The sequence below is a fragment of the Coffea eugenioides genome, chromosome 6, assembly GCF_003713205.1.
Source record: "Coffea eugenioides isolate CCC68of chromosome 6, Ceug_1.0, whole genome shotgun sequence".
NCBI classification, from domain to species: Eukaryota; Viridiplantae; Streptophyta; class Magnoliopsida; order Gentianales; family Rubiaceae; genus Coffea; species Coffea eugenioides.
The window spans coordinates 17,589,626-17,616,981 of NC_040040.1; the positions used below are offsets into that span (position 1 = coordinate 17,589,626).

Consider the following 27,356-nt stretch of genomic DNA (forward strand, 5'->3'; position numbering starts at 1 on the left):
AAAGTGTTACAATAATTATTTATTCCAAATAATATATCAAATAAATCATCATCATCAAAGGCATGGATTTAAAATTGAAGGGTTTGGATTGAATCCCCTTTATTCCAAATATTGCTTTAATTGGATTTCAAATTATGATGCAGGCCCGCATTCATCTTTTAACTTGGGCTCAAGCATTGTTTTAGACCGCCAACCATATTGATACTGTAACTTGCAAATTGATGAATATAAGTTTTAAATTGTGAACCTTTTTTTTTTTTTTTTTTACCAATGAACTCGTTTGCTTGTCATCTTCGTGAATAGAATTTTCAAATTCGTAATAGTTGTCTTGTGCCTATTAATCAGATTTCAAGTATCATTGCTGCCCAGAGGAGTATAGAAATAAATAAGAATGAATAAGCTCATCAAAACTATTAGATCCGGGCCTAAAGAAAAGGAGCAGATCACCACAAATATGAAATTTTGGATTTTTTTTTGTTTATTTACCAAGTGCGTACTCTCAGGTAGCGGCTGCAGATTTTCTTATCAATAAAAAAAAAATGGAAATGATAATTTTTTTAGAATATTACCTATTAAATCAATCAATTATTAAAATTTAATCTCCTTAATAAAACCATCACAGTACTATATAATAACTTTAATTAAATTGAGTTCCGACTCTGTCTAAATAATTAAATTAACATTGATTATCAAATTTAAGACACTATCATCCTTCAAAAAGTTTCCTACAAAAAGTTTCCTATTGATTAACATCATATACATCCTCTACTCAATTAATTAAAAAAAAGCCGGAATAATAGGAAAGAAAACTCTTGATATATCAGGGGGAGACGTTTGTTGGTAAAATGGAAAAAATTATAACTAAGAGGTATCAAATTTAAAACCTTTAACTTGCGAAAAAAAAAACAGAGAGGTATAAAAAAAACTCCTGCTGTATTAACAAAATGCACCACACAAAATAATGAAGCCCAACTAACCAGCCCAATAACCCAGAGGTTAAGCCCAATGAATGAGACACTCTCCAAACTTCCAATCACCGCCATAGGAGCTGCAGCTTCGCTTCATTCAGGCTAGGTGGAAGTAAAACAAAAACCCTAAAATATCGAATTAGGGTTTTACTTGTCGAATTCGATTGAAGCCAGCAATTAAGTAAGGCACGAGCTAACAAATTAGGGTTTCATCCAATATTTTTTATTCTTAATTAGCAATTAAAGATGTCGTCTCTGAGGAATGCGCTTCCGCGGAGAGCTCACAAAGAACGGGCTCAGCCGTAAGTACTTTCAATCCTATTTCGGTGCTAATTTTTTCGTTCTTTTTTTTTGGGATTTTCTTATGATTGTGTAATTTGCGGAGTAATGTTTATGAATATGTTGCAGGGAAGTTAGGAAAAAATTTGGGCTTCTTGAAAAGCACAAGGATTATGTTGTTCGAGCCAAGGCTTACCATAAAAAGGAGCAAGCTTTACAGGTATACAACTTCAGATTGTATGGAATCTGGTTTGCAATTTGTGGCTTTACCATTTGAGTTGTCAAATTGTGGAAGAATTTGCCTACATGATTCAGTTAAAGGTGTACAAGAACAGTGTCCTTGTGTACCATTTTACAGGATTTGGACGTTGGTCCTAAATCTTAGGTGTATGGAAGCTGCATATGTAGACTCCAACAGCCATACTATATATATATATATATATATATGTTTATTACACAAATTTGAAATTTTAAACGTGGGTGAAATGGAATTGTGTGTTTGGTTATTGCTGATTGAGCATTGGACGATTGAGTGACTTTGTAGCTTTATGATCTGAGGTGGTTTTGTTTTTCTTTTCTTTTCCTTTCTGGAATAACAGAAACTCAAAGAAAAAGCAGCATTTAGGAACCCAGATGAATTCTACTTTAAGATGGTCAAAACAAGAACTGTTGGTGGAGTTCATAGGACTGAGTAAGTGATGCATTGACTCCACTGATTGTACATTTATTATCATTAGTACAATTTTTTTTGGGGATTCTTTGTGTGTGACAAAATTTGACTTGTAAATGGCTTTTGAAGGAGCGAGGCTAATAAGTATACTCTTGAGGAGCTTCTGTTGATGAAAACCCAAGATATGGGCTACATTATGCAGAAAATTCAGAGTGAGAAAAAGGTTTCGTATTTTAATGGTGAAATTTTATTTGTTCATAGTGCTCTTGTGCTTATGCATTGCATGTATTGAAAAAGTTGAATTTTTGGTGCAGAAAATTGAAAAACACGCCGCAATATTACATTCGCTGGATAATCGGTCATCAAAGGGACATGTGTACTATGCTGAAGATAGGTTAGCAATTGCTCTTCTATCTATGCTTCTCCGGCTAGTGCTGTAGGTGATTTTAATGCAATTTACATGAATGTGTAAAAGAAAATGTATATGCAAGTAAACTTTCTTTGAAACATGAATTCCAATGTCTTGGGGCTTTCTTTCTTTGACAGGGAAGAGGCAAATGAGTTGCAGTTGAAAAAGTCTGCACATACACAAGTGTCTATTGATGAGAATTTGCCCGATCATGTGAAGCGGTAAAATATTTTATCAAGCTGATTTCTTCAGATTATTATTTCTGCCTGCAGTTCATCTGCTTTTTGTAAATATTATAATTCAATTGGATATGCTTCCTTCTAGAACAACAAATTGAGTGTCTTCTTGCGAGACTAAACTTTGCTTAGAATAAACTTTTGATCTCTTAGTGTGAAAAATTTATAAATAAGCCCCTAAATTGAATTATTTATTTAAGCCCTTTGCTAAATTAGGTGCGAGTTGCTTCAGTGACGTTGACTACCGATAATCTGATAGAGTTTAAAGTAGTGAGCTAGTTGGGAAAATGAGTTATTTTTTCGTTTAATAAAGAGAATTTAAAGGCGCGTTGGACATGAGCTGCCACATTGCCATGGATTTGATCACCCGCTTTTTTCATATTAGAGGTAGAGTATTAACTTATCAAAAGTAGTTTTCCTGAAAAAATAATTGGGTAAATTTGCTGGGTGGGAGTAAAGAAAACAGAAAAGGCCTACCTGTTGTTGGGAAGGAGATGCATGAAGTCTAAAAGAGTGAAAGCCTGGAAGATAGCTTCTCCAACTGAGACATTTACACAACGGAAATTGGCTTCTTCCTCAACAATGCCTTCCCTGTGCAATAGTCGGTCTAAGAGCCTTTCTATTGTGTTAGTCATCTCATTCTGATCTTTGGTGCAGTATAAATAGTCAGTTTTAGAGATTTTTAAGTTATACATGGGCTTTGAGTCTCACTGTTGATGACTGGTTGCTCATTAAGCATCATGTATTGGGCCATTGAGTTGGTTGAGATATTGTTGCTTTGTTTGTTAAATATTGGACTTTTTTACTGGGATTGAAGGCAGGAAGTACTGCAATTTCTAGTTTCTAGAATCATTGTCTTTGCTGCCACTCCATCTTTAAATATTTCAATTGGGGGAGTTCGCTGCTTGGTCTATTATATGAATTGCTTTATCTTCTAGCTCAATCTGTATTTCAAGAAGTTAGTCCATGATTGTGTTTTCTCTGATATTTCTCCCTATTGACATTCTTGGCATGCAGGAAGACAGCTGCTTCTTATCGGGAATTGGAGGCAAGAAAAAGCAGAGTTAATGATTTAGAGAAATTGTACATGGACATGGCCTTGAAAAAGGAATTACAGGTATGGTCTTATAACCTTGCATTTGGTTCCTCTTACTGTTTTTGTCCTTTTCTGCTTTATTGTGAGACCAATCCTAATGTTTGAGCAGAAAAAGGGTAGGAAGCGGAAACTTCGTGAAGATGAGATAGTCTGTCCAACCAGCAAACCAGTGTACAAGTGGCGTGCTGAAAGAAAACGCTGAAGAGGACAAGCTTGTATATCTCATGAAATTAGGACTGATGATGATGACCCTGTCAAAGAGCTGTTTAGCCAGGCTGTACAAATCATTCTGGATGTGAGTACTTCTGACAGACCTGCAGTTTTGCGAGATGTTGTTCATTATTGCAGTTTGCAATTCTGTTCTTTCCAGCTGCTGCTTAGACATGCAAATGCTTACATAAGGTTAATGAATGAGTGAGGATATTTGGCTGCTTGATTGGATGTTTAAAGGTGGTGTAGAAATCATCCAGCTTTTCAGGATCTTTTGTGTATTATCAATTGGTCTTTTAAGAGCATACTTTGTTCTGTGCTGTATCAAAAAATTGCTACTGATAAAGCTCCACCATATCTATGCTCAATGACCTGAGTCTTTAAAAACTTGTTAATGTTTGGTATTCGGTCCTTTTTTTTTGGTCTTTTGTCTTTTTATCTTCTATTAGGATTTATATGTTCGGGATTATAGCGCTCAGACAAAAAGCCTAGTTGAAGAGGATTAGAATTAACTCCTCCGTAACAGTTTTACAGACTGCCGAAAAAATATTGCACTGGCAAATGTTTTGGCCATTGGAGTTGTCCTCAACAATTTTATTTGGCCATTGGAGTTGTCCTCAACAATTTTTGGAAAGTCTGGGGCTGTGTCTGCTGGGTTTAACATGGGTAATTTTGTATTGCCAAGTTGTCTTGCCATTATTGTCGTTCTTGTTATATTGAGTAAATGTGTTATGCTAATTATTAGAAGCTCAAAAGTTCTTTGCAACTATATTTCCACGTACTGTAGTAAGCTGCTTGAGGGGCTTATACGTGAATTTAGAAATTGGCAAGTGCTTCATCCGTCCATTGTCCTTTAGTAAACATACCCATTCTTGAGGAAAAAGTGTCATAAACCAAAATTAAATAATCTAAGTTTTTTCTTCATTCATCTTAGTGCTTCTTGAGTAGAATCAGTCAAGGGCTTGTTCTCAATTGATTATTTTACCTGATTACAGATTCTGATTTTGAATAATCAATTTTTATGATGTTCTCAATTGCTTTTGTATTCTGTTGCTGATTTTGATTATTGTCCACAATCAGTTTCTATAATTAGATTTTATAAAATCTAAAGCTATCAAGAACAAGACCAAAAAGGAAAAGGACACTTTTGGTGGATATGACAAGTCAAACCTGCCCAGCAACCATCCGTGATGTACCATAAATCCACTGATAAGAATGATATGCCTGTTTTCTGCGAGACGAACAAGCCTGCCAACATGACCGTTACTTTCGATCGAATTTAGAGCAGCAGATTAATTAGTCTTTGATATTACAAAGTCGGATAAACCTAAATGTGTGCGAGAAGTCGCACATATCTAAGTATACCCTTGATTATCATGGTAAAAACAAACTCTGCTGGTTCCAAAATCATGGTATGCACAAAGTGGTATATCTGACACTGAAGTGAGGCTTCTCTTAGTTTGTTATCAATTTGGCAGCAACATCCTCTGCAATAGCCATGCTTGCAGTAAGTCCAGGAGACTCAATACCAAACAAGTTTACCAGACCAGTGATGCCATGAATGTCCTCCCCCTGCAAAAGTGCTTGTTCAAACAAATTTAAGTACAAAAAAGAACTTAAAATTAGGAGACAATACAGTGTTACATGGCTAACAATCTTGCAGATAACAAAAGAGTTACGTTACACTGACTTTTTTGCAGTAAATAGAATGAAATTTAGGAGAATGAGATTTTTCTTGTTTTCTTTTGCTCCAGATTGTGACAACAACTTTGTAATGAACAAAACTCAGGCACTATGCAGACAAATAGGAATCCCCAGCACACGAATCCCAAAATTCATGCCACTTCAATAAGCAGTGTTGATTGGGATCACCAAAGGTCTTAGTCTTTTTCAGTTGACCAACCAAGCAACATGTTTCTATAACATCTAATCCGATACAGGAGGGTTCAGTAGACAATATAAAGTAGAGCTAGACACACAAAGCAACAAGTATGAAATTACCTGTACAAAAAAATCAGCAGGGACCTGTTTGGGACCAGAAACTTTAGGTCGGATACCAGAATAACCTGGCTCCAGAGATCCATCCTTGAGGTTTGGGTAGTATTTTCTTATTTCTGGGTAGAACCGCTTTGACCGATCTTTACAAACAGAGTAATCAAACCTGCAAAACATGTATATAATGACCAAACATGGTAACTAAGATCCTTATTGACAAGCAGCAACTTGAACAATTAAAATCGCACCAGAAATTCCTATATTTGACCACTAAAAAAGTGCTTTGGCTCGTGTTGTATTGACTTATGACATTCTTAAAACCCTAAATTGAAAAGGCTGAATCAGTATGTCAGCGGTACAAATAAAAGGCACTGCTAGTTTCTTTGTTAAATGGACAATTTCCAGTGTAAGATCCTACTTAAGCATTTATAAATTTTAGAGATTTCAATCACTTTGATATCCATCAAAATGAGTTTAGCCTACTTTCTCATTCAGCTTCTGGACATGGTTCTCATCTTGTAGGGTTTATTTTCTACGTTTCATTTCTAGACATCCATATGCCAGAAGGTTTTATCCAAAACTAAATTGCCATTGCCTGTGGACCACAGACACAAAAGCCTTATCTTTTGGAAAAGCTAAAACAAGAAAGAAAAGAAAGAAACTTGGTTGATACCCAACCCATTAAGGTGAGGAAACTTTTCCTAAAATGGTTGCTCAAAAAAAGAGTAACTTGGATGTGGAGTAATAGTGTCTATACATCAGTAACCACAACAGCAGATTTTAACTTGAAAATCATTTAGCATATATTTTCATAAATGCTAAAAGACTGATCAATTTGAATAAGACCTGTGTGGTTGGAAACAACTCTGGACATGAAATCGCTAGAAAACATGTCATTCACAAACTAAATTCTTGTCTTCCCTAAGGCTAGAAAACATGTCATTCACCAACTAAATGCCTATTCATCGCAAATTATGAAGGGCTATTATATCTTCCATTCTAGTTGAACACACGTTTCCACTTTCACATACTAGATCATGCCAATTTTCCATACAAATCATGGCTCCATATGCTCAAAAAAGGAACATGCCAGCTATGCCAAATAATTCAAGAGTATTATGTTAAAGAAGATGTTCAGTATTCAAGACAGTGTTCTTTTTGCAGTGAAAACTTATAATTAATGATTCAGAAACTTCTTAAAACTATATAGCACACTGCACAATTATAGGTGACCAGTCATCAATGAGATAGAGGAACAATTCAACCATATAAACAGAGTGAAAGAATAAGCTTAAAAGGATTGCTCACAAATTCAGGAAGCTTGAAATATCATCTATGCAATCTATCCAGTCCACGTCAGGACCAAATTTGACTTGGCCATTTAAATCTAGAGTAACATGTACTCCTAGGCCACCATCCTCAGGCATAGGATAAATCAAGTGGTGGAAAAGTGGAGTTTTAACATTTGATAGGGTGAAATAGCAACCACGAGCATAGTAAGGAGTAGGGATAACCCCACTATCTAGGCCACAGAATTGTCTTGCAAGACTTGGGGCACTCAAGCCAGCAGAGTTCACTACAAGCTTAGGATTAAGAATAAGCTCTGGATGCAATGGACTACTTGCATCCCAACTCTTAAGAGCACTGCTTTCAGAAATATGAAGTTGGATTTTATTTCCTTCACGATGACCACCAATAACTGAAGCATTGTAAGAGAAAGTTGTTCCATGACTTTCAGCTTCCCCCTGAACCCAAGTCGAGATGAGATCCCTGTCACTATATATATATAACTCTGGAATGGTAAACCAGAGAAACAACAAAATTACACTCTCGGAAACAGGTACATAGAGGATCCACAAAATATTAGTCTAACAAGGTATGAACATAATATATCTCTAATTAATCTTGTTATCCATCTGAGTTCCAATAAATGTAGAGGAAGAACATAGAATGTCATACCACTAAGGATAGCATAAGCGAATGAGTATCAATTATTCCTGAAGCAGGAGATAACAAAGCTTTTACACAATGCAACTCTGGCTCCAGTTTCATAGCCTCATACCCTTCCATCAACCTTAGACCATCAACACCATTCTCAATTCCTCGATTCAGCAAAGCATCCAATTTTGGAATCTCAGAGGACCTAGTAGCAACTATAAGCTTGCCCACCTGTTCGTGAGGAATTTCATGTTCTTTGCAATATCTATAAAGTAATTTCCTTCCTCTCACACAAAAAAGTGCCTACAAGATATGCATTACAGTTAGCCATATGTATATCTATGCAACGGCACCCTGAGATCAATTTATCAGGAAAACATGCTAGCGTATAGTCAGGAAGATCTGAAAACTTGCATATTTGGCAAGAAGTTCATGCACCAAAAGATAAACTTAAAGGATGATATGGCAGCCTAATTACTTCCTGATACATTTCACCTTTCACTTCCTTTTCATGCTTCAACTGCTATGCTTCTTTCTTCAAAATATCAAATGACATGATAATGATGAAACTGACTTTAAGTTACACAAACTGAACAAAAGCTCAAATTACTCTCAAGTTTCCAAGATAACCTTTTTTTTTTCTTTTTCACTTTTTAAGGGATCCAGCAGCAGAAAAGCTTTAACAAAAATAATGAATCTTATTCACATGATAGATACCATTTATATAAGAAAATTCTCCTTGAAAAGGACTACATACGTTGTTTACAGACTCCTCTGCTATAAACATGCTTTGACTACAATCTTTCATTCATATAAACCTCTAGGGATCATTATAGAAATTTAACTATACAATTTTCCAATTTTATTTGCCAGAAACTCGTTCCTGCTATTGGAACGCTTGTTTCAGAGCTACAAGCTGCTCTTTTTACCAATTTATTTCAAAATTCTCATAAAATTCTCTGACATCTATTACATCCTAAACTTTTTCCATCTTCTTGATCACAGCAAGTAACAATAACAAGAAAATTCTTCTACCTTTCCAGAAACTACAAATTTGATTGAAGCAGCAGGTGTTAATATGATGAAAGACCACCAATAGCTTGAGAAGCTTCCACAGACTTCTAAAAGCATGTGGCTTTGAAAATCAATCAAGAGACCGAATCAGAGAAACAAATGCAAATTTGATGAATTAGTGCTCGTAATATACGTCTAATTTCCTTAACCAGTAACTCCATCGCGTTTAATCGTTCAAGATACAAATTTAAAAAAAAAAAAAAAAATTACTCCAGGAATGCGAGGATAGCAAAGTGTAGTTTACCTCATACTCATTATTCCGCCATCATCTTATCACACAAAAAAAGAATCAAATTGGAAAGCTACACATCTACGAATCTTCCTGTTCAAAATCAATAACGTAAGCACCTATTGTTCAAGAATCACCTTCACGCCTCATGTATACAAATACAGCGTACATATCTCCGGGAATTACTATGCAAAACTAACACTGATAATAAAAACTGAACCTTGAGAGAATTGAAGGGATAATAGATGCCAGCATGGATGACCTCACTGTTGCGGGAGCTAGTGCCCGTACCAAACGTTGGGCCAGATTCTACCACCAGAACCTCTCTGCCATGTTTTAAAGAAAGCTCTCTGGCCACTGCTATGCCCACTACGCCTGCACCTATTACCACACAGTCAACGCTCTCCTTTGGTACTGATTCCAATTGGGTGTAGTTATATGCCGATGAAGATATGCTTCTGATTGAAGTGGAACTGGAACTGTGCTTCGGATGGCTCCTCGAGAAAAGGTTTTGAAGCAGAGAGTTTGCTATTAAGGGATTGGGTTTTGTCAAAATTCGGGTGATGGATTTCATCGTATTTTCTTTGAATTTTACCATTCCTGCGAAGAAGCCTCAAGAACGCAAGAAAATTGGAAAGAAAATAAAAATAGTACTAACGAGCAATGTAAGCCAAAAAATGGAAAAGGAAAAAAAAGGAAAGGAAAGAGTTTAAACTTTAAAGCACTGAGGTTTGGTGCCATTTGCACTTTCTTCCTTAATGTTAGTTTTTATGCACTTTCCTCCCTTGACCAATGGTCAACACTAACAATTTAACAAAAAAGATATTAATGATTTCAAAGTAGCACTTAGTAGAAACAATACTTGAAAAGAATTTTTTTTTGGGGGAAAAATCCTTCAAAAAAAAAAGAAAAATATAATCATACATTGGAAGAGGAAAAACTGCGTAAAATGGATAACTGAATTATAGAAGGAAAATCCTATTGTATTTGGATCAAAATAAACTAAAAAATGGTCACTTCCTATTTTATGGTGATTCTTGCACCTGTATCTACCTCGTAATCATTTTGTACTTTTTTTATTAAATTGTTTAAGAAAGTTTGTTGAATTATTAAAATTTAAGACTCATCTTAAGGCCAAGAAAAAGTATCTTAAATGGCCAAATACTCCATAAAAGTAAAAAAAAAAAAAAAATTGACAACAAAAAATATGTTATCTATTCAAGTAGTACATCATGGTCCAAAAGGGTTAATTCATCATTTTAAATCACAAGAAACATCCTTAAAACATGAGAAAGATGGAAGAAAAAACTATAACTCAAGCCAAAATGCAAAACTATAGATAAAAAGATATAACACGAAATACACAGTGCTAGAAAATAAATATCAAACCTATTATTTTACTAAGATTGTCATTTTAAATGGTTTCAAAACTTTAACGGGTCGTGGATAAAAGATTAATCTATTAACTTTTCGTGCAAATTGAAGCAGGTTACAGATAAATTCAAGCAATACAAAATTTTTGTATGCCATTCAAACAACAATTTGGTTACATGAAAACTACACAGCTTGGTTTTTGAGCTGCAAATATTTTTAACTCATGGTTAGAAGTGTAATTGTGTAGAATTATTTGAAAGGGACGACAGTAATTGTCAATGTATATGTTCTTTAACGCAAACGGACCTAAACTACTGAATACATTTTTCTTTTATTACTTTTTATACTAACAATATAGAGATGCATGCCAATATATATATATATATATATATATATATATATACATACACACACATATAAAAGAATTTCAAATTTGACTAGAAATTAATGATACTTAAAGCAATTAGTATAACAAAATTGTTGCATAATTAGTGTATGAAAAACTAATCCAAATTTAATTATGTACTTATTTGTCAAATAGAATCGTGACCTCTTTGTCGAACGTATTCTGGAAAATTGATTTGTTTTCTTTTTAAAAAGGTCTAATTTTGTTCCAACCTTGGCCTACCTGACGCAGCAATTACCCAGCCATAATCCCCAAAAGCCAAACAACTAAAAACCTCAGAAAAACCACTTTCAAGAAAACTATTGAAAATACTTCAAACAGTTTTATACCTCGTGCTGTTGTTCAATGCTCCTGACCTTCAGGAACTCCATAACCAGATGTCATTCCACTGCTAAATTCCCATTTCCATTCTCTCCAAGAATCCATTTTTCAACGACTTCCTTTGCTCATAACCCAAACCCCGCAAAACCCCTCACGAAACCAGACCTGAATTCCCTAGTTCTCTCCAATTACAGCCATGGCAACTTCCACAACCTCCTCCAGAAAGTCGTCGCATGCCCTTCAGTCCTCTTCAGAGCTTGTCAGAATCTCAAGCCCAATTCCCCCGAGTCTATTACTCTTGATTCAGTCTCAGCCCATTTCTTCTCCCTTGAAGAACTCTCGTCCCAGCTCAAAACTAACCAATTCAAGATTGATTCTTGCTGCTTTACCATCCCTCCATCGTCCCACAAAGGTAACTCACTTGTTCTTCCCAATTTGAAGCTTAAAGTTGTGATTGAAGCCATTCGAATGGTTCTTGAAACTGTATATGATGATAGATTTGTTACATTTTCTTATGGTGGCCGCGTGAATATGGGCCGGCATACCGCGATTCGGTATCTAAAGAACTCTGTGGAGAATCCCTCTTGGTGGTTTACTGTTTCGTTTAATAGCAACGAAATGTTTGATGCAAAACATGTTGATAAGTTGTGTCTGATTATAGGGGAGAAAATTAAGGACGAGTATTTGGTTGATATGATTAAGACGTTGTTTAAATTGAAGGTGGTTAGGATCGAGTTAGGAAGTTGTTATTTAGGTAGAGGGTTTCCTCAGGAATGTGGATTGAGTTGCATTTTGATCAACATTTACTTTAATAGTTTTGATAAGGAAATTCAAGAATTACGGCTTAAAACGAAAAAGGAGAATCCGAAATTTGAGGCTAATGAGCTTGTCGCTGGATCAGCTGACAGCGTTCATTATAAGCCGTTGAAGATTTATGTCGTTAGGTATCTGGATGAGATATTGGTGATCACATCGGGGACAAAAATGTTGACTATGGATTTGAAGAGTAGGTTTATTAAGTATTTGGAGGAGCATTTGGGTTTGCAGGTTGATAGAGGGAGAACGGTTATTCATAGCGCGGTTTCTGAGAAGATTGATTTTTTGGGGATGGAACTTCAGGCTGTCACGCCTTCAGTTTTGCATCCAGCTCCATCAGAAAAGGCTATTAGGGCTCGAAAGAAGTACCTCAGGCAGAAAGAAGTGAGACTTTTGGAATTGAGAAATGCTAAGGAGAGAAATAGGAAAAAGTTGGGGATGAAAATAATGAGCCATGTGTACAAGAAGTTAAAACATAGTGATGGGTTCAAATTCGAGTTTCAGATCGAGAATGAAGTAAACCAGATTTTTAGAACTTGGGCAGACGAAATGGTGCAAGAGTATCTGCAATCTGTGGATGAAAGATGGGAATGGCACCGTATGCTGTCAGCTGGTGATTTCCTCTCCTTGAAAAGGATTAGAGACCAATTGCCCCAAGAACTTGTGGATGCTTATGACAACTTTCAGGAGCAGGTCGACAAGTATTTGAAGCCAGTGAAAGCGAAGAAGGCATTGGAGGAAGAAGAAAGGAGAGCAGAGGAAGAAGAGGAACGAAAATATGCTGAAAGAACTATCAAGGATTTGACAACACTACGGGTTAAAGTTGATGCACCCATAGAACTGATTAGGAAAGCTGTTAAGATGGCTGGTTTTACCAATCATATGGGTCGTCCTAGGCCAATTAGCTTACTCATGGTTCTTCAAGATACTGATATCATCAAGTGGTATGCTGGCATTGGAAGAAGATGGCTTGATTTCTTTTGCTGCTGTCACAACTTCAAGATGGTAAAAACTGTTGTAACTTACCATCTGAGGTTCTCATGTATCTTGACCTTAGCAGAGAAGCATGAATCTACTAAACGTGAAGCTATGAGGCATTACACTAAGGATCTGAAAGTGTCTGACCTCGATGGAGCTGAAGAAATTCATTTCCCTACAGAAAGAGAGGTGAAGATGATGGGAGATAAGAATCTCTCGGATCCTTGGCCTGTGGACGGCCCCTTGACAACAGCTTTGATTAAACTGGCTTCTGATGAGCCTCCGTACCGTTGTGTGGCTCATTTCTGTGATAGAACAGAGACAACTGTCTACCGGATTCGGTTATTGCAAAACCATCTCAACGAGAGAGCAATGGATGGAAAAAATTGTCATTCAGGGATTGGCTCAATTCATGATAGTCTGAATAGGAAATGCATTCCCCTTTGCTCTGAACATATAAGCGAGTTATATATGGGTAGACTAACACTGCAAGACATTGATTGTACTTCTTTTGTTGCCGATTGAATTGATTACCTTCGGTCATCCAAAGCTTGATTGGTTAAGCCAGGTCAAAATATCCGTAATATTAGCTAAACTCAGATGTTTTTTGGCCATCGGGATTTCATTCTTTTGTTTGGGGAGGAGGAGGAGGAGGGGGGAGGGGGGGGGCTCGGTGGGGAGGTTTTCACTTGGTATTTTGTACCACAATAGAGAGTTTCGACTGCCACCCATGAATTGTGTTACGGATGATACTGAAGTACATTTGAAATGACCACAAGCTTTGATTTTCTCATGTTTGTTGTACTTTTTCATTTTGCCTCCCCTGCTCATGTGAGCAGTTCAAGAACTTTTTCTTTCTTTTTCTGAGAAATTGGACTCAGCAACTGCATGGACTGAAATCTAAATCCCTACTGAATAGAAGCGGTCACAGAATGCAACATGGAGATATGCATCTTTTGTAGGGATTCTCGTCATGTCTGGTATCAAAACTTTCTTCAGGAAAAATCAAACAAACAAAAAAAGTTTCTGAAACTGAAGAGCAAAAATCTTCAGCATTATGAAACAGTTTGCATTTGCCGGCAAATACAGCTGTTTCTATACTGATTCGTCATTTTCTAAAAGAATCTCAGAAAGTGTTCTTCTGTCATCTTTTAGAGAATAGATTGTAGACTTTTTGAACATACTGATGGATTTTACTAGCATCTAAAATCCCCATTAGTGAGTCAAAATGCTTGCTACTGTTTAGGTGGGATATTATCTCTGTTACAGGTTCATTAACCAATGATGCATACCTAACTATATAGCTACTAATGCTTGTCTAAATTTCCTACAACAGTTAGCTAAAATCTCCAGAGTTCACTATGCTGTTGATTTTCCCAGCAGACAGCCTGAGAAATTACCAGTAACTTGATAATGCTTACAATCTTGTAAGTATATTTGCCAAAATTTCCACTTTTTTCACTTGCCAAAAACTAGCCACTAATGGGGAAATGTTACAAGCTTGGTAAAGAAGGAATTTATGGTTGGCTGTTGAACCCTGCTAATGCCTAATTGCAGTTGGGAATTCACATATTTTATTTTGGCCTTCTAATAAGAATACCTGGACAAAAATTGTTGCAAGTCTGCAAGGTAAGCTTTCTGTGGGAAATGCCTGCCTTCTCCTACCTTTGATGATGACCCAGAAAGAAACTTGCAAAGTAAACAAATGGGGGAAGTCTGTCAGACAACCGCCAGACCACCCCAGCAGATGCCGAAGCAAAGGCCGGGAACAATCGATCCTCTACTGCCCCAGCAGCCTGGAAACCGAATTGCAGGCATGGTTCAAATACTCGGCCAAGTCGTCACCGGAATGGGACTTTCCGATCCAATACCGGGACAAAATGATTTCGAGATAATGAATCGTCGAGAACTGGATCGAGTAATCGAGAACTTGGTCGAGATATCTCCGAGATGGATAGAAATGACCAAATCGCCCCGAGTCATTTCGAATCAACTCGAATTTTTATTATTTTTGCTAATTTATTTTATTATTTTTATTTGTCATATTTTTTAAATAATTTTTAGAATATTAAATATTTCAAAAATTTGCATCTCGCCAAAATCGCGACCGATATGTCGAGATCGATGTGAAACGATTTGAGTCACGACGACTGTAACTTTGAACCATGATTGCAGGATGCTCCCGTCAAGGGGTCATATTTCATCCACCGGACTTGGCTTCCTGTCTCCTTACAACTCAAGGACACAGATAAAGTTCATTCTTGTTCACAATTCAGGAAATTAAACGCAGTGGAACGTGCACAAAAAAACACAATTTTGTCCATCTGATGACATTGTTGATCCTATCTTCACCCCCTAATCCCCTTTTTTCGATTGTAAGGATAATATGATTCCCCAATTAACATTTAATTATAGGTCGAATTAAGACAAGTTCAAGTACGCAACACTACAATGAATTTAGACTTTACATACCCTCAAAAAATATATATATATATGGACTTTACATCCCTCTCAACACACTGTTCATTAGGACTGCCAAATCAGTGGAAGGAGCGTTAGCCTAGTTAAATATTTGAGAAAAGATGTTAGCATCAAAAGTACCATAGGGTATAGATGAAATACTAGGAAATTGCTTAGCCTGATGAAAAGGTGTGGTACATGTTATGAAATATAAAATTTGCCTCTCTTATTTACTGAAGAAATATAGTATGATTTATCAATTATATATCTTGATAGAGAACTCTGACTTGACCTTTTTCAACAAGTTCCGTTTTAATATTCCATTTCAGGATAATAAACTTTTTCCCTGATTCACGTTTCCTATTAGTTCAGTTTTATTTCTTTATTTTTTTCCTTTCCTTTTTACAATAAACTGTTCTGCTTTTCCATGATGCTTATTTTCTTGATTTGGCCTCTTTTAAGTTGTATTTTTGCTTATAACTAGAATCATAGCACTCAAGAAATAGCCTCATATAGTAGTGAACTCTGCTGACAAGTGGAAAAGCCCCACTCTATTTTACTTCATCTCTTTTTCGACCTTACTTCAGTTGCTTGCATATATATAGTTGTATTCAAGATGAAGAAGGCGCCTTTTTTTTGGTTTCAAAAGACAGATAAAACTGTCAAACCAACTTCTAATTGTAATCACAGCTTGTCCACAATTCATCCAAGATTCGTCCTTTTCGTGCCAATGGAATCCTTTCGCTTCATTTATGCTGTTTTCCACATCCCAAAGTTCCACTCCATTCAGCCCATAAAAGTTCTGAGCTTTTACTTCCCACCAATCTCTTAAAACTTCGCCATTATCACCACCTGACAATCCCGCTTTCCTCACAATTTGATTCATGTAAAGACCTTAAAAGCCTAAAACAAATCCATTCTTCTCTAATAGTCTCAAATGGGATTGTTTGTGATGAACCCGACTACGAAATTGCTGCAAAGTTGATTTCTTTATACACTAACTTCGATGATTTTGATAGTGTATTGGCAATATTAAAGTCTATAAAAAGACCCAATTCTACTCTTCTGTGGAATATGGCTCTGAAATCTCTTGTTAATTCAGGACCTAGTGAATTTGCAATTTGGGTTTATAAGCAAATGAGAGAAATGGGAGTTGAACATGACAGTTATACATTTCCAATAATGAGCAAAGCAGTTTTCTTGGTGGATTTCGAAGCTTTTTGGCTGGGGAAAACGATTCATGGCTTAGCTATGCAAATGGGTTTCGGATGTGATGTTTACTTTTGTAATACGATGATTGCGGTTTATAGTAAAAGTGGGCGTTTTGGAGATGCTTGCAAGTTGTTTCATGAAATGCCTGACACAGATATTGTTTCTTGGACAGCAATGATTTCGGCTTACGTTCGTGAAGACAATTTTTTCGGGGCTTTCAGATTGTTTGGGAAAATGCAAAATGAGGTGGAACCCAATGCAGTGACAATGTTAGGCCTGCTGCAAGGATGTCCTAGTATGGTCGAAGGGAGACAACTTCATGGATATATCATTAAAAATGGGTTATTGCTTGATCGCTCTGTGGAAAATTCGCTGCTGAATATGTATATTCACGTTGATAGTGTTTCTGATGCTGAAATTCTTTTTGGAGAAATGGATAAAAGGGATGTAGTTACTTGGAATATAATGTTGTCATTGTACACTTATAAAGGAGATATTACGAGGATGATTGGTTGTTTTCGACAAATGTCTGGTGAAGTAGATCCTAGCTGCGAGACGTTGACTCTGTTTGTTTCAGGGTTAGCAGAACGTGGATATCTATTTGAAGGTAGACAAATACATTGTCTAGCTTTGAAGAAGGGACTTTTTGATGATAAATTGAGGGCTTGTTTGTTGGATTTCTATGCAAAGCATCGGGAGGTGGATATATCTGCTAAGCTATTTCAAGAAGTTCATTACAGAAACTCTATCACTTGGAATACTATGATGCTGGGGTTTATTGAAAATGGGCTGTTTAAAGAGTGTATTGCATTGTTTAAGCAAATGCTACTTGTAGGTGTCCGGCCAGGCGCTGAAATACTGAGAACTCTTATTCTTGCTTATACCCACATGGGGGCAGTACAATTGGGCAAAGGGATACATGGATACATTATAAGGAAGTCATTTGTTGACTCTGGTGCTGCTACAACAGCCTTGGAAACTTCTATCGTAAATATGTATCTTAGATGTGGAAGTCTTTCTGCTGCAGGCGTTTGCTTTGACAGAATGGTAGGTAAAGACCTTGTGGCATGGACATCAATGATTGAGGGCTATGGAATGCATGGATTGGGTCTTCAAGCATTAGAACTATTTCAGAAAATGGTGGAGGAAGGATTAAAGCCAAACGACATGACCTTCTTAAGCATACTATCTGCTTGTAGCCATTCCGGCCTATTAAGTGAAGGCTGCCAGATTTTATATTGCATGAGATCAAAATTTTCTGTTGAACCTAATTTGAACCATTACACCTGCATTATCGATATGTTAGGTCGGTCTGGAATGATAAAAGAAGGCCTGGCTCTCATTTTTAAATTGGTTCCTTTTCCAGATAGTCGGATTTTTGGTGCACTTCTAGCCGCCTCTAGAGTTTACATGGACAAAAAAGTTGCTGACTATGCAGCAAATAGGCTCCTGGAATTAGAACCTGATAATGCTGGATACCACACCCTTATCAGCAATATAAAAGCAAGTGCAGAGAAGTGGTTTGAAGTTGAAGATTTCAGGAGCACAATAAAATCCAAAGATTTGATGAAGCTACCTGGTTGGAGTTGCATAGAAGCAAAGGGGTTTCTTCACGGTTTTGTCTCAGGAGACAGATCACATCCTTATGCGGATTGCATCCAGCAGACGTTAGAAATCTTGAACAGAACCATGCAAGATGTGCTTATGTAGGCTACAAACATGTACAGCTGAGTTGATGCTTCTCATAATGAAAGAAATAAACTTCCATTCCACTTCTGTTGCTTGCAATGCTTGTTGGATACAAATACTTCGTTACTCCCTCCAAGCTGCAAATCTGATTCATAGTCCACCAAACCATCATTAATTAGTATTGAATATCTGATCAAAAGTTTGACACACTAAAAGCTACTAACAAGCAAATCTGAACCATAATTCATACCAACAAAAAGAAATGCTTGAAACACCAATAATTCAAACGAACAAAAAGGGAGGGAGAGGAGTCTGTCAGACAACTGCAAGACCACCCTAGTCCATGGCAAAGCAAGAGCTAGGAACGATCCTCTACCGCACTTGTGGCCCAACAACCAGGCTGCAAGAGCTGTTAATCACGCTCTGGTCAAGCAGTCATAGTTCATCCACCAGACTTGGTTTCCTGTCTCCTTAGAACTCAAGGACACAGAGGTACGAGCCTATAGAACAGATCCTGTTCAAGTAAGGTCGTGCCATGTGTCCTTCAGCTTTTCTTATTAGTGATGTGCATTTATTATGACTTTTTCCGATGTGGGACAAATCTTGAAAGAGTATGGGGGTAATCTCGTAATTTGACAGAGGTTCAGTAACACGGCTGGTGAGATCTCTTTCTTTTCTTTCTCGATCTCAACCGTGTTTTCGGAGACAGACTACGTTGGCTAAATTCTCTGCTCAAATTTGACTCCAAGCCCACGTTTTGAAAGGAGAAAGAGGTTAGAAAGATGGCGGGTCATGGCCAGAGTCCGGGGCATATGAGCATGAATATAAGGGCCTTTGATTGGAAGGTTGGGCAGATGATAATGGTGACCCTTTTAGTGATGATAGGTTCATTTTACACCGGCACCCTTTTCGGCCGGAGCAGCAACGCGGGCAGCGGGGGCAATGTCAATTTCAACGATGTCCCACTTGAAGAGCAGCTTCAATCTTCCAATACTACAGCATTGCTGCCATCCTCTGGTTAGTGGTAGAACTTTCTAGATTTTTCTTTATCTATTCTAACTCAAGCAAGGTTGTACTTATTTGTTTGGGGGATTATCCATTACGTTAATTAAGAAGTTTGTGTATAGGTTTCTTTTAGCTTAGATTTTGTTGGACCCCGATTTGGCAGAGCTGGATTCTTGATTTAGATTCTGGGGGAGTGCAGTTAGTGCAATGGGGGTACAAGAAATAGATAGCCATTTTAGAGGGCTGTGGTTGTTAAGTGAGATAGTGGCAGTTTAGTCGAATTTATTTATTTGGAGGGCTACTTGATGGTAGAATTTTAATTGAGAAAAGGGGAAGTTTGAAGTGAAATTCAGGAAACAAATAGAAAAGCAAAAGATCCAATTTTGAAGTCAATGTGATTGTTGGGGGATTATTTCGGTATGAAATCCTGCTACCGAATCAGTGCTTAGAGTTCAACTATTTTGAGCATAGCTTATGTAATTGACTCTGTTGCATTGGTTTGTCAGAGGGTGGGAATGCTGAGGTGGATTAGGTGGGTAGATATGAAGTTCTATTCTTGCTTGTATATCCTTTCATATCTCTATGATTCAGACAGATTGGATCTGTCTGATATAAATATCCTGTCTTTATTGGAAAATAAAGTAAAGAATTTGCTATGAGAAAAAAGTGACATATCAAGGATGTGTAATCATTGTGCTAGAAACCAAATGAATTGTCTTTGACTGCTTCTGGAGATCTATCAATGTACTTCCAATACTTTATTTCTGTGCTTGCAGGAGGGCCTGAGTTCACAAATAAAGTAACTCTTTCTTATCGCACAATACCACTTACCATCCCAGAAACCGGGATAAATGTCTGCCCAATAACATTCAATGAGTACATTCCCTGCCATGATCCAGCATATGTTGAGGAATTGTTGCCAAAATTAGATCTGTCAAGGAGAGAAGAGCTGGAAAGGCATTGCCCTCCACTTAATAGGCGCTTGTTTTGTTTGGTGCCTCCTCCTGCTGATTACAAGCAACCCATAAGGTGGCCAACCAGTAGGGACTATGTTTGGCGAAGTAATGTGAATCATACTCATCTTGCTGAGGTGAAAGGGGGACAGAACTGGGTGCATGAGAAGGATCAATTTTGGTGGTTTCCAGGTGGTGGTACTCATTTTAAGCATGGGGCTTCTGAGTACATACAGAGGTTAATGCCGTTTTACTTTGTTAAACTGCATTTACTTCTGCCTTTCAAGTTTTATTCCCCATATTCACAACATTTGTATTTAGCAATCCCCCACTTCATAGGCAAAGAGGAAAATTAGATGCTAGCTTCAAACGTAGTTCCATCTATAAGCGTAGGAGAACTGTATGATGTACTATTGTTACACTTTTATCTGCACTTTATCAAATGGTTCCGCTTCCCCCCCCCCCCACCCCCTAAAGTATATATGTGAGGCTATACACTTTGGGAAGCTTAGTCATGGCTGACCCTGAAACATTGATCCCTCATCTAAGTTTGTTGTACTTGATCATGTCAAACTTCTTAGGCTTTTGTCCTGGCAGGCAATTACCTTAATTCATATCTGAAAAGCATTTCTCTTTTCATTATTATGTTGTTCATGCAGGTTGGGAAATATGACTACAAATTACACAGGTGACCTGCGTTCTGCAGGAGTATATCAGGTACTGGATGTTGGCTGTGGTGTGGCTAGCTTTTCTGCCTATCTTCTGCCCTTAAATATACAAACCATGTCCTTTGCTCCCAAAGATGGCCATGAAAATCAGATCCAGTTTGCGTTGGAACGAGGAATCGGTGCAATGATATCTTCTTTATCCACAAAACAGCTACCATATCCCACTAGCTCTTTTGAAATGATTCACTGTTCTAGATGCCGGGTTGATTGGCACGAGAATGGTAAATTTTGAGTGTCATATAAAATCACAAGTACATGAAGATGTCGTAGAACACGTATGATTTCTGCAGTATTTAGCTTTAAAGTTAATGCAATTTAACTGACCAAATGATTATTTGTTGATAGTAGTTTGACATTTCCGTGTCATTCAGAGATCAAAATTCCAAAAGCAGAAATTAGATAATAAAATTTGTGCTGGATTTAATGCCAAATATCTTGTTTAGGGTCAATCAGCATTTTGCAGTTAAACCTTTACTTGGAGTATCTGGCTTTGCTGAAGTACTTTGATGATGAAACCATGACTGTGAAACTTTTGTTAGCATGCATATGGTGTAGAAATTGATGTGTTAGCATTTATGTCAAGTATAGAATTGAGATGCAATTCAGCTGAGGAAAAAAAAAAGACACAAACAGCAGTTTTTCAATTCTTAGTGTGCAATTTGTAATTTAATCATCAGTCCCCTGCACGGGCATGTGGCCTTTCTACTAAAAGACCAAATTTTATAAGCATGGAGTCTAGATGGAATAAATTGAGAATGCGAACACTTTTTCTTGTTGATCAATGTGTTTTTAACTATTATGATCCTTATGCATAGTTGATCAAGTGATTTTTAGAATCTGAAGATAAGAGATAAGTGGTGTTTATGTTAGAGCATGACCTTCAAAACTTTTTCTAATGTTTTTGTCAACATATTTCAACCTCTGAAATATGTGTCTAGTCTTAAATTGCTTCCTCACATTCCTTTCATCTTTTGAAAACTTTCATTTGCTTGTCTGCAGATGGTATTCTAATCAAAGAGGTAAATCGCCTGTTGAGATCAAATGGATATTTTGTCTATTCAGCTCCTCCAGCTTATAGAAAGGATAAGGATTTTCCAGTGATTTGGGATAAGTTGGTTAATCTGACTTCTGCAATGTGCTGGAAGCTCATTGCTAGGGAAGTACAGACGGCAATCTGGACGAAACCAGATAATGATTCATGCCTCCAGCACAATGCACAGCTGAAGCTTGTTGACATTTGCGATCTCGAGGATGCTTCTAAACCATCTTGGAATACACCTCTGAGGAACTGTATAAGCCTGACTAACAGAGCGCAGAAACTTCCTCCTTTGCCACAACGCCTTTCACAATATTCTCAAACTCTTAGTGGGATAGGTTTGTTGGTCCTCTTCTTTTATAGCCTACTAAATTTTTTTGCTGCTGATCCTTTCTGCTTCTTGACATTAAGTTTAAATGCTGTATGTCTACTAAAGTGAGTGAATATGTGTTATCTTCATGTAATGGTGTCTCTTGGACTGCTTCTCGATTGAAACTTATCTAAAAGAATAACAAACAAAATGCATCTCATTACAGTAAATTTTTGTCTCAAGAGATAAGGCCTCTTGATAGGCATGCAAAATCAAATTAGAGAGTTTAAATGTATCTTGGAAGTGGCACCTTTTTCCTTCTTGGTTTCTTTTTTCATTTTTATTTTTATTATCATTTTTCTGCGTGCTTTGTGTAGATTCTTCAGTAAGCTTGGGAAGTGAAATGTTCGTCAATCATTTGACATCAGAAGACGATCTTCAGTTTTATGCCTTGCATGAATGTCCCCAGTTCTGAAGCACACATATTGCTACTGCATTGTCAAACAAGATAATACTATATATGTGCCTCGTTTAATAACTTATATGCTGACAACAAAGTTCATCATCAAGAACAACCTACTGCTTTGCTGCTAATGGAAGTGTGGTTTTGCAAACAACAATGTTGCCCACTTCCTTTTTTCCTTTTGGGGCGAGTCAATTTTGTCCACTTTAGATATGTGTGCGACATATTGTATTTCTTTACCTACTGGTATGGCTCTTATACTTATTGCTTTAGGATGTAATGCAAGTACTGGTCACCCAGTTGACTAGCAAAACCACCTTCGTTTAATTTATCGGATAAATAGATGTTTGACAAAGGCTTGCTTTTGTTATGTAGGGGTATATGATTGTGCACATGAATAAAGACATGTAGCAAGCATTAGAAGTTCTTCTAATTTAAATAATTTTGTGCCCCATCTTTACTTCAAATTTGAGATGTGAAGAATCTAAATAGATATGTTTATGTTGTGAAAATTTATGGTGCTGATTTTATTATAGAAGTATAAGAAATACAATTTGTAAACAGATATATCACTAATATCTGGAGATCCCAAAATAATTATTTTTTTTCAGTCCGAATTTAAAAGTTTATATGACCTAAAGATATTTATTTTTAGCCTGATTAAAGTTACTGTCAGTCTTTAGCCACAAGGTTAGCAAATTAAAGCAAATTGTACAAGTTCAGGAGAGACACCTTGCATGGAAGATGCTCTCTGGGTTAGTTGGGCTTATCCTAATTGAGAATGGGTGTCCACTTACTGTGTCAATTTCTTATGCATCTGTGTTTCTTGTTTTCTATCTATATCTAAACACAAATTGGTTGTTGAAGTAATATTGTATAGTGTTGCTGTTTAAGTAATCATATCGACCAATTCTGGTCAACTTACCCTACATTTGAGAGATTGCTAGTTGATTATGACATCACTTCCTAAAGGAATCATTGTTTGTGTAACTATTTTCTGCAGGCATTGATCAAGGAAAGTTTTTAGCAGACACACTATATTGGCAAGATCAAGTTCGACAGTATTGGAGATTGATGAATATTGAAGAGAACAAAATACGCAATGCCATGGACACGAGTGCTTTTCTTGGTGGATTCGCAGTTGCTATGAGTACATGGCCAATCTGGGTGATGAATATTGTTCCTTCAAGCATGAAGAATACCTTGCCTGCTATTTATGACCGTGGTCTAATTGGTGCTTTCCATGACTGGTATGCTGGTTTCAAATTGTTGAACATGACTATCCTCACTCAACTTCACGTAACACTCATGATAAAATCTTGCATTGGAATTCCTAGGTGTGAGCCATTTTCAACCTATCCCCGTTCATATGACCTCTTGCATGCCAACCGTCTTTTGTCTCACTACCAAAGTAGTGGAGAAGGTTGCTTAGTTGAGGACATCATACTAGAGATGGACCGCATTGTACGACCTGAGGTAAACAAGTTTTTGGTGATTCACTTCTTTCTTTCATAACTGCACAATCAAACAGTCAGGTCGACTTAGTGCTCAGTAAGGTTACCTGTGCAGACATTTTTAGAAAATGAAAAAAAAAAAAAAAGAAGTTGTGATACAAAAGGATTGTGTATGTGCATGTTAGTGTTATGGACAGAGAGAGAGAGAGAGAGAGAGAGAGCAATTGGTGCGTGCGTATTTTACATGGGGTGTGAAATCATAATCCAAGGCTTTTCATGATGCAAGTCAAACAATGATAAAGAAAAGAAGGTCTACACCTCTAATCAGAATCCAAATATTCCTTTGACGATTGAATAAAGCTTTGACATGGATTATTGTTCTGCTTCATGGAAAATGAGGAAAATTATTATGTAATCTTCACCATATGTTGTCTCTGCATGCGTGTTTGTGTATGATGTCTGCGCGCAATCGAGAGAGAGAGAGAGAGATTAAACTAAATTAAGACTTTCAGACAGATTTATTACTATGATTTGCCCTTGCATGTACCAACATAATGGATATGGATCCTCTCCAGCCAAGATCTATGAAGAACTAGATGGGGCTTATGAAATTTATTAAGGATCAATCTGATGTGTCTTGAAAAGCAAAAATAATACACTTGCTTTAAGGTGGAGGGAATATTTACCAGTCAGATATCAGGGCTATAGGTGGAAATCTTTTACATATCGAGTGTTTGGACGAGTACGTTCAGAGCAATCACACAAGCATACCTGGTATTGGAAAACTTTGTGTTAGGAAGGACTATTATTGGCAAATTGCATGAAATAAATGAACTTGGTGGTGCTGGTATCTCATTGTATCTTTTATGCTTGATTTCTTGTGAGAGAAATAACATGTTGGGCCATTTATGTAGCATCACGTTGTTTCTTTTCCTGTTGTGTTTATCTGATTCTGCCATGCAGTGCCTATTTTTGTCAACTTTTTTAAAGTCTTGGAGAGTCATTAAGTTAAGAAATTGCTGGTCCTAGTCAATAGTAACTGACAGTAATATCCGAATTTTGTTGTGTTATCTTGCTGCTTCTGTGGAGCAGTATAGCACCTTTTAGAGCAGAAACTGAACCTCTCTCTCTTTAAGATGCCACAGTGATTATAGTCTCCTCTAGCATGTGTGATGGACATGCTCCAGTAACTATCGCTCTACCATTGAATTTTCTGCTCAACCTCCAATATTGAACTGTCATTAATTTCCTTCTGCTGTGTCTACACCATGTACGGTGTGTATCTGAACCAGCATCTTAGTTGTTTTTCGGATATCATATCCGTCATTTGCCTTGGAGAACCTGCCTCTCTTGATTTATATTTTGTTTTTGGTCATCGAAATTTGGGCTTAGTGTACCAGCAGTAGACCTCTTCACTATAAGGTTATGTGTAATGTAACTAAAGGACTTCTGGTAGCTTCACCACTACTGCAGCTGCGTATGTTAATCCACTAACTTGCCTTCTGGACTACCGTGATCTTTGCATTGCTTGATTTATTCCAGGTGATGGTAAAGATTGGTTTAATGTTTTGCTTTCAGGGTATCATTATTATTAGAGATGAAGAACCAATTATATCACAAGTAAAAGATCTTGCCCCGAAGTTTCTTTGGGACATTGAAGTGCATCTTTTGGAAGATGATCAGAAAAGACCAGAACCAGTTTTATTCTGCCGGAAAAAGTTTTGGGCCATTGTTTAAGTTGCAGAGCTTCGTAGCCGGTTGTTGTTCTGTTGTAACTACATACAGATCGATTCCTGTACTATAGAAAAAGTCAGACCAGACTTTTTTAGGTAAAAGTTATCGTCAGAATAGACTGTTTATTGATCATTAGTAGATTGATTTTGTAAATTCTTAGGTGCAGCTCTTTTTTCATGGCACCGGGAGGAAGATACAGAAATCTCTGTTTTTTTCATCAGAATTGTAACTTTCGAATGAATTCTGTGGTTAGAAGCCTGTGTAGTATCCAAACAATTTTGTTCATTGTTCATTCATACTGCTTTTTCTTCTTGTTTGATGCTTGGAGCATTTAAACATAAAGGAGAATTTATTGTATATACTCCCTCCGTCCCATTTATTTAGTCATGTTTGGAGAATCCAACTTTTTACGAATGGTGGTTTTTTTTTTAGCTTAACGGCACATCTAACCTAGCCTAGCCTACTTCTACTCCTAAGGGGAGGGGAAACCTACTCTATGGGGTGGCCCAACTGAGCCAGGGGGAACCTGATGGGGACTGAACCACCATAAGACCAGATGGGTGCACCACATACCCGTATGGATTTAGAACAAACCTCATATCGAGGGACATTGATGGGAGGCAAGGTTTGAACCCTTGACTTCCCACCCCACAATTAATGTGGTGGCCAACTCCACTAAAGGAAGTTGGTTTTACGAATGGTGGTTTGATTGTGATATTTGTGTTTTTCTTTTCAATTTTACGTCTACAAATTCAATTTAAGTTTGAATGCTAATATGTATATGATAAGAAAGAAGAGTTATATTGGAAAGAGTGGCTAAAAGGTGTTTTAACTTTTCTAACATAACAATTTTTTTGGGACATTTCGAAATAGAAAGTATGATACATTCAATAGGGGGACGGAAAGAGTAAAGGACACTGGACCCGAGAACAAACAAAAGAACCCATTTAGAAGACCTACAGCCCAAGACATCATTCAGATGGGATCACCCAACCAACAAATATAAAGCCCATTTGAGATTTATGCATCGTTTTGGGTGTGGACTGTCGTTTGATGTCGTCCCATGGAATCTGAATATGAGCGAATAGAGTTGGAGCAAGTATTGGGTCCCCAAGGTACAATTGGACCCTATGAGAACGGGGTCCATTTGGACCATCTCTCACAAAAAGGAAAATTCCCCCTGAATTTTTACTTGTGGGGCTCACCAAGATGGTTCAGAAAATTCCAATAACACCCCTCAAAAAATGTCTCTTTCTCACGTTGTCGTATCGAATGTCTAATTGATTCAATTCATACCTTGTGATATTACAAAT

General features: G+C 37.1%; 5 protein-coding genes and 1 non-coding gene across 8 annotated transcripts; 4 read left to right on the forward strand and 2 right to left on the reverse strand.

The window, feature by feature from the left end:
* The first annotated feature begins 1,027 nt into the window (after positions 1-1,027).
* On the forward strand, positions 1,028-4,263 carry LOC113775212 (probable U3 small nucleolar RNA-associated protein 11). The gene is made up of 8 exons (XM_027319990.1): positions 1,028-1,270; positions 1,377-1,467; positions 1,847-1,938; positions 2,047-2,140; positions 2,232-2,311; positions 2,464-2,547; positions 3,580-3,679; positions 3,768-4,263. Exons 1-8 carry the CDS (start codon positions 1,215-1,217, stop codon positions 3,858-3,860), a joined length of 690 nt encoding a protein of 229 aa, XP_027175791.1. The 5' UTR covers positions 1,028-1,214; the 3' UTR covers positions 3,861-4,263.
* Positions 4,264-5,002: 739 nt separating this feature from the next.
* LOC113775894 (L-2-hydroxyglutarate dehydrogenase, mitochondrial) lies at positions 5,003-9,767 on the reverse strand. Of its 3 annotated transcripts, none has more exons than XM_027320940.1 (5): positions 9,367-9,767; positions 7,823-8,104; positions 7,172-7,608; positions 5,870-6,029; positions 5,003-5,440 (listed from the first exon to the last, which is right to left on the reverse strand). In XM_027320940.1, exons 1-5 carry the CDS (start codon positions 9,700-9,702, stop codon positions 5,324-5,326), a joined length of 1,332 nt encoding a protein of 443 aa, XP_027176741.1. In that variant the 5' UTR covers positions 9,703-9,767; the 3' UTR covers positions 5,003-5,323. The 3 variants fall into 3 exon arrangements, with proteins under 3 accessions (XP_027176741.1, XP_027176740.1, XP_027176742.1); XM_027320939.1 differs by having other exon boundaries at positions 9,325-9,767; XM_027320941.1 differs by lacking the exon at positions 5,003-5,440 and adding an exon at positions 5,447-5,794 and having other exon boundaries at positions 9,325-9,767.
* Positions 9,768-11,223: 1,456 nt separating this feature from the next.
* On the forward strand, positions 11,224-13,542 carry LOC113775432 (nuclear intron maturase 3, mitochondrial). Its single transcript, XM_027320312.1, has one exon. The coding sequence runs from the start codon at positions 11,230-11,232 to the stop codon at positions 13,522-13,524; it is 2,295 nt and encodes a 764-aa protein (XP_027176113.1). The 5' UTR covers positions 11,224-11,229; the 3' UTR covers positions 13,525-13,542.
* A 2,991-nt stretch (positions 13,543-16,533) lies between these two features.
* LOC113773728 (pentatricopeptide repeat-containing protein At4g35130, chloroplastic-like) lies at positions 16,534-18,381 on the forward strand. The gene has a single exon (XM_027318349.1). It carries the CDS (start codon positions 16,534-16,536, stop codon positions 18,379-18,381), a length of 1,848 nt encoding a protein of 615 aa, XP_027174150.1.
* A 288-nt stretch (positions 18,382-18,669) lies between these two features.
* LOC113776596 lies at positions 18,670-18,892 on the reverse strand. Its single transcript, XR_003469086.1, has one exon. It is a non-coding gene; the product is annotated as a small nucleolar RNA U3 (small nucleolar RNA).
* Positions 18,893-19,058: 166 nt separating this feature from the next.
* Positions 19,059-26,404, forward strand: LOC113775413 (probable methyltransferase PMT7). Its single transcript, XM_027320273.1, has 7 exons — positions 19,059-19,377; positions 20,142-20,556; positions 20,978-21,267; positions 22,046-22,420; positions 23,859-24,105; positions 24,193-24,331; positions 25,888-26,404. The coding sequence occupies exons 1-7, from the start codon at positions 19,143-19,145 to the stop codon at positions 26,044-26,046; spliced, it is 1,860 nt and encodes a 619-aa protein (XP_027176074.1). The 5' UTR covers positions 19,059-19,142; the 3' UTR covers positions 26,047-26,404.
* Positions 26,405-27,356: the final 952 nt, after the last annotated feature.

What these genes read in the sequence shown, in the direction of transcription:
- LOC113775212 (XM_027319990.1), top strand. Translation starts at nt 1,215, where the DNA reads ATGTCGTCTCTGAGGAATGCGCTTCCGCGGAGAGCTCACAAAGAACGG. An exon ending in GGTGGAGTTCATAGGACTGA is followed by an intron (nt 1,939 to 2,046) that starts GTAAGTGATGCA and finishes TGGCTTTTGAAG; the next exon opens with GAGCGAGGCTAATAAGTATA. An exon ending in AAATTCAGAGTGAGAAAAAG is followed by an intron (nt 2,141 to 2,231) that starts GTTTCGTATTTT and finishes TTTTTGGTGCAG; the next exon opens with AAAATTGAAAAACACGCCGC.
- LOC113775894 (XM_027320939.1), bottom strand. Translation starts at nt 9,702, where the DNA reads ATGGTAAAATTCAAAGAAAATACGATGAAATCCATCACCCGAATTTTG. An exon ending in ATCCCTTCAATTCTCTCAAG is followed by an intron (nt 8,105 to 9,324) that starts GTTCAGTTTTTA and finishes CATATCTTGTAG; the next exon opens with GCACTTTTTTGTGTGAGAGG. An exon ending in ATTTCAAGCTTCCTGAATTT is followed by an intron (nt 6,030 to 7,171) that starts GTGAGCAATCCT and finishes CATGTTTTGCAG; the next exon opens with GTTTGATTACTCTGTTTGTA.
- LOC113775432 (XM_027320312.1), top strand. Translation starts at nt 11,230, where the DNA reads ATGCTCCTGACCTTCAGGAACTCCATAACCAGATGTCATTCCACTGCT.
- LOC113773728 (XM_027318349.1), top strand. Translation starts at nt 16,534, where the DNA reads ATGGCTCTGAAATCTCTTGTTAATTCAGGACCTAGTGAATTTGCAATT.
- LOC113775413 (XM_027320273.1), top strand. Translation starts at nt 19,143, where the DNA reads ATGGCGGGTCATGGCCAGAGTCCGGGGCATATGAGCATGAATATAAGG. An exon ending in AGCATTGCTGCCATCCTCTG is followed by an intron (nt 19,378 to 20,141) that starts GTTAGTGGTAGA and finishes CTGTGCTTGCAG; the next exon opens with GAGGGCCTGAGTTCACAAAT. An exon ending in TCAAACTCTTAGTGGGATAG is followed by an intron (nt 22,421 to 23,858) that starts GTTTGTTGGTCC and finishes TATTTTCTGCAG; the next exon opens with GCATTGATCAAGGAAAGTTT.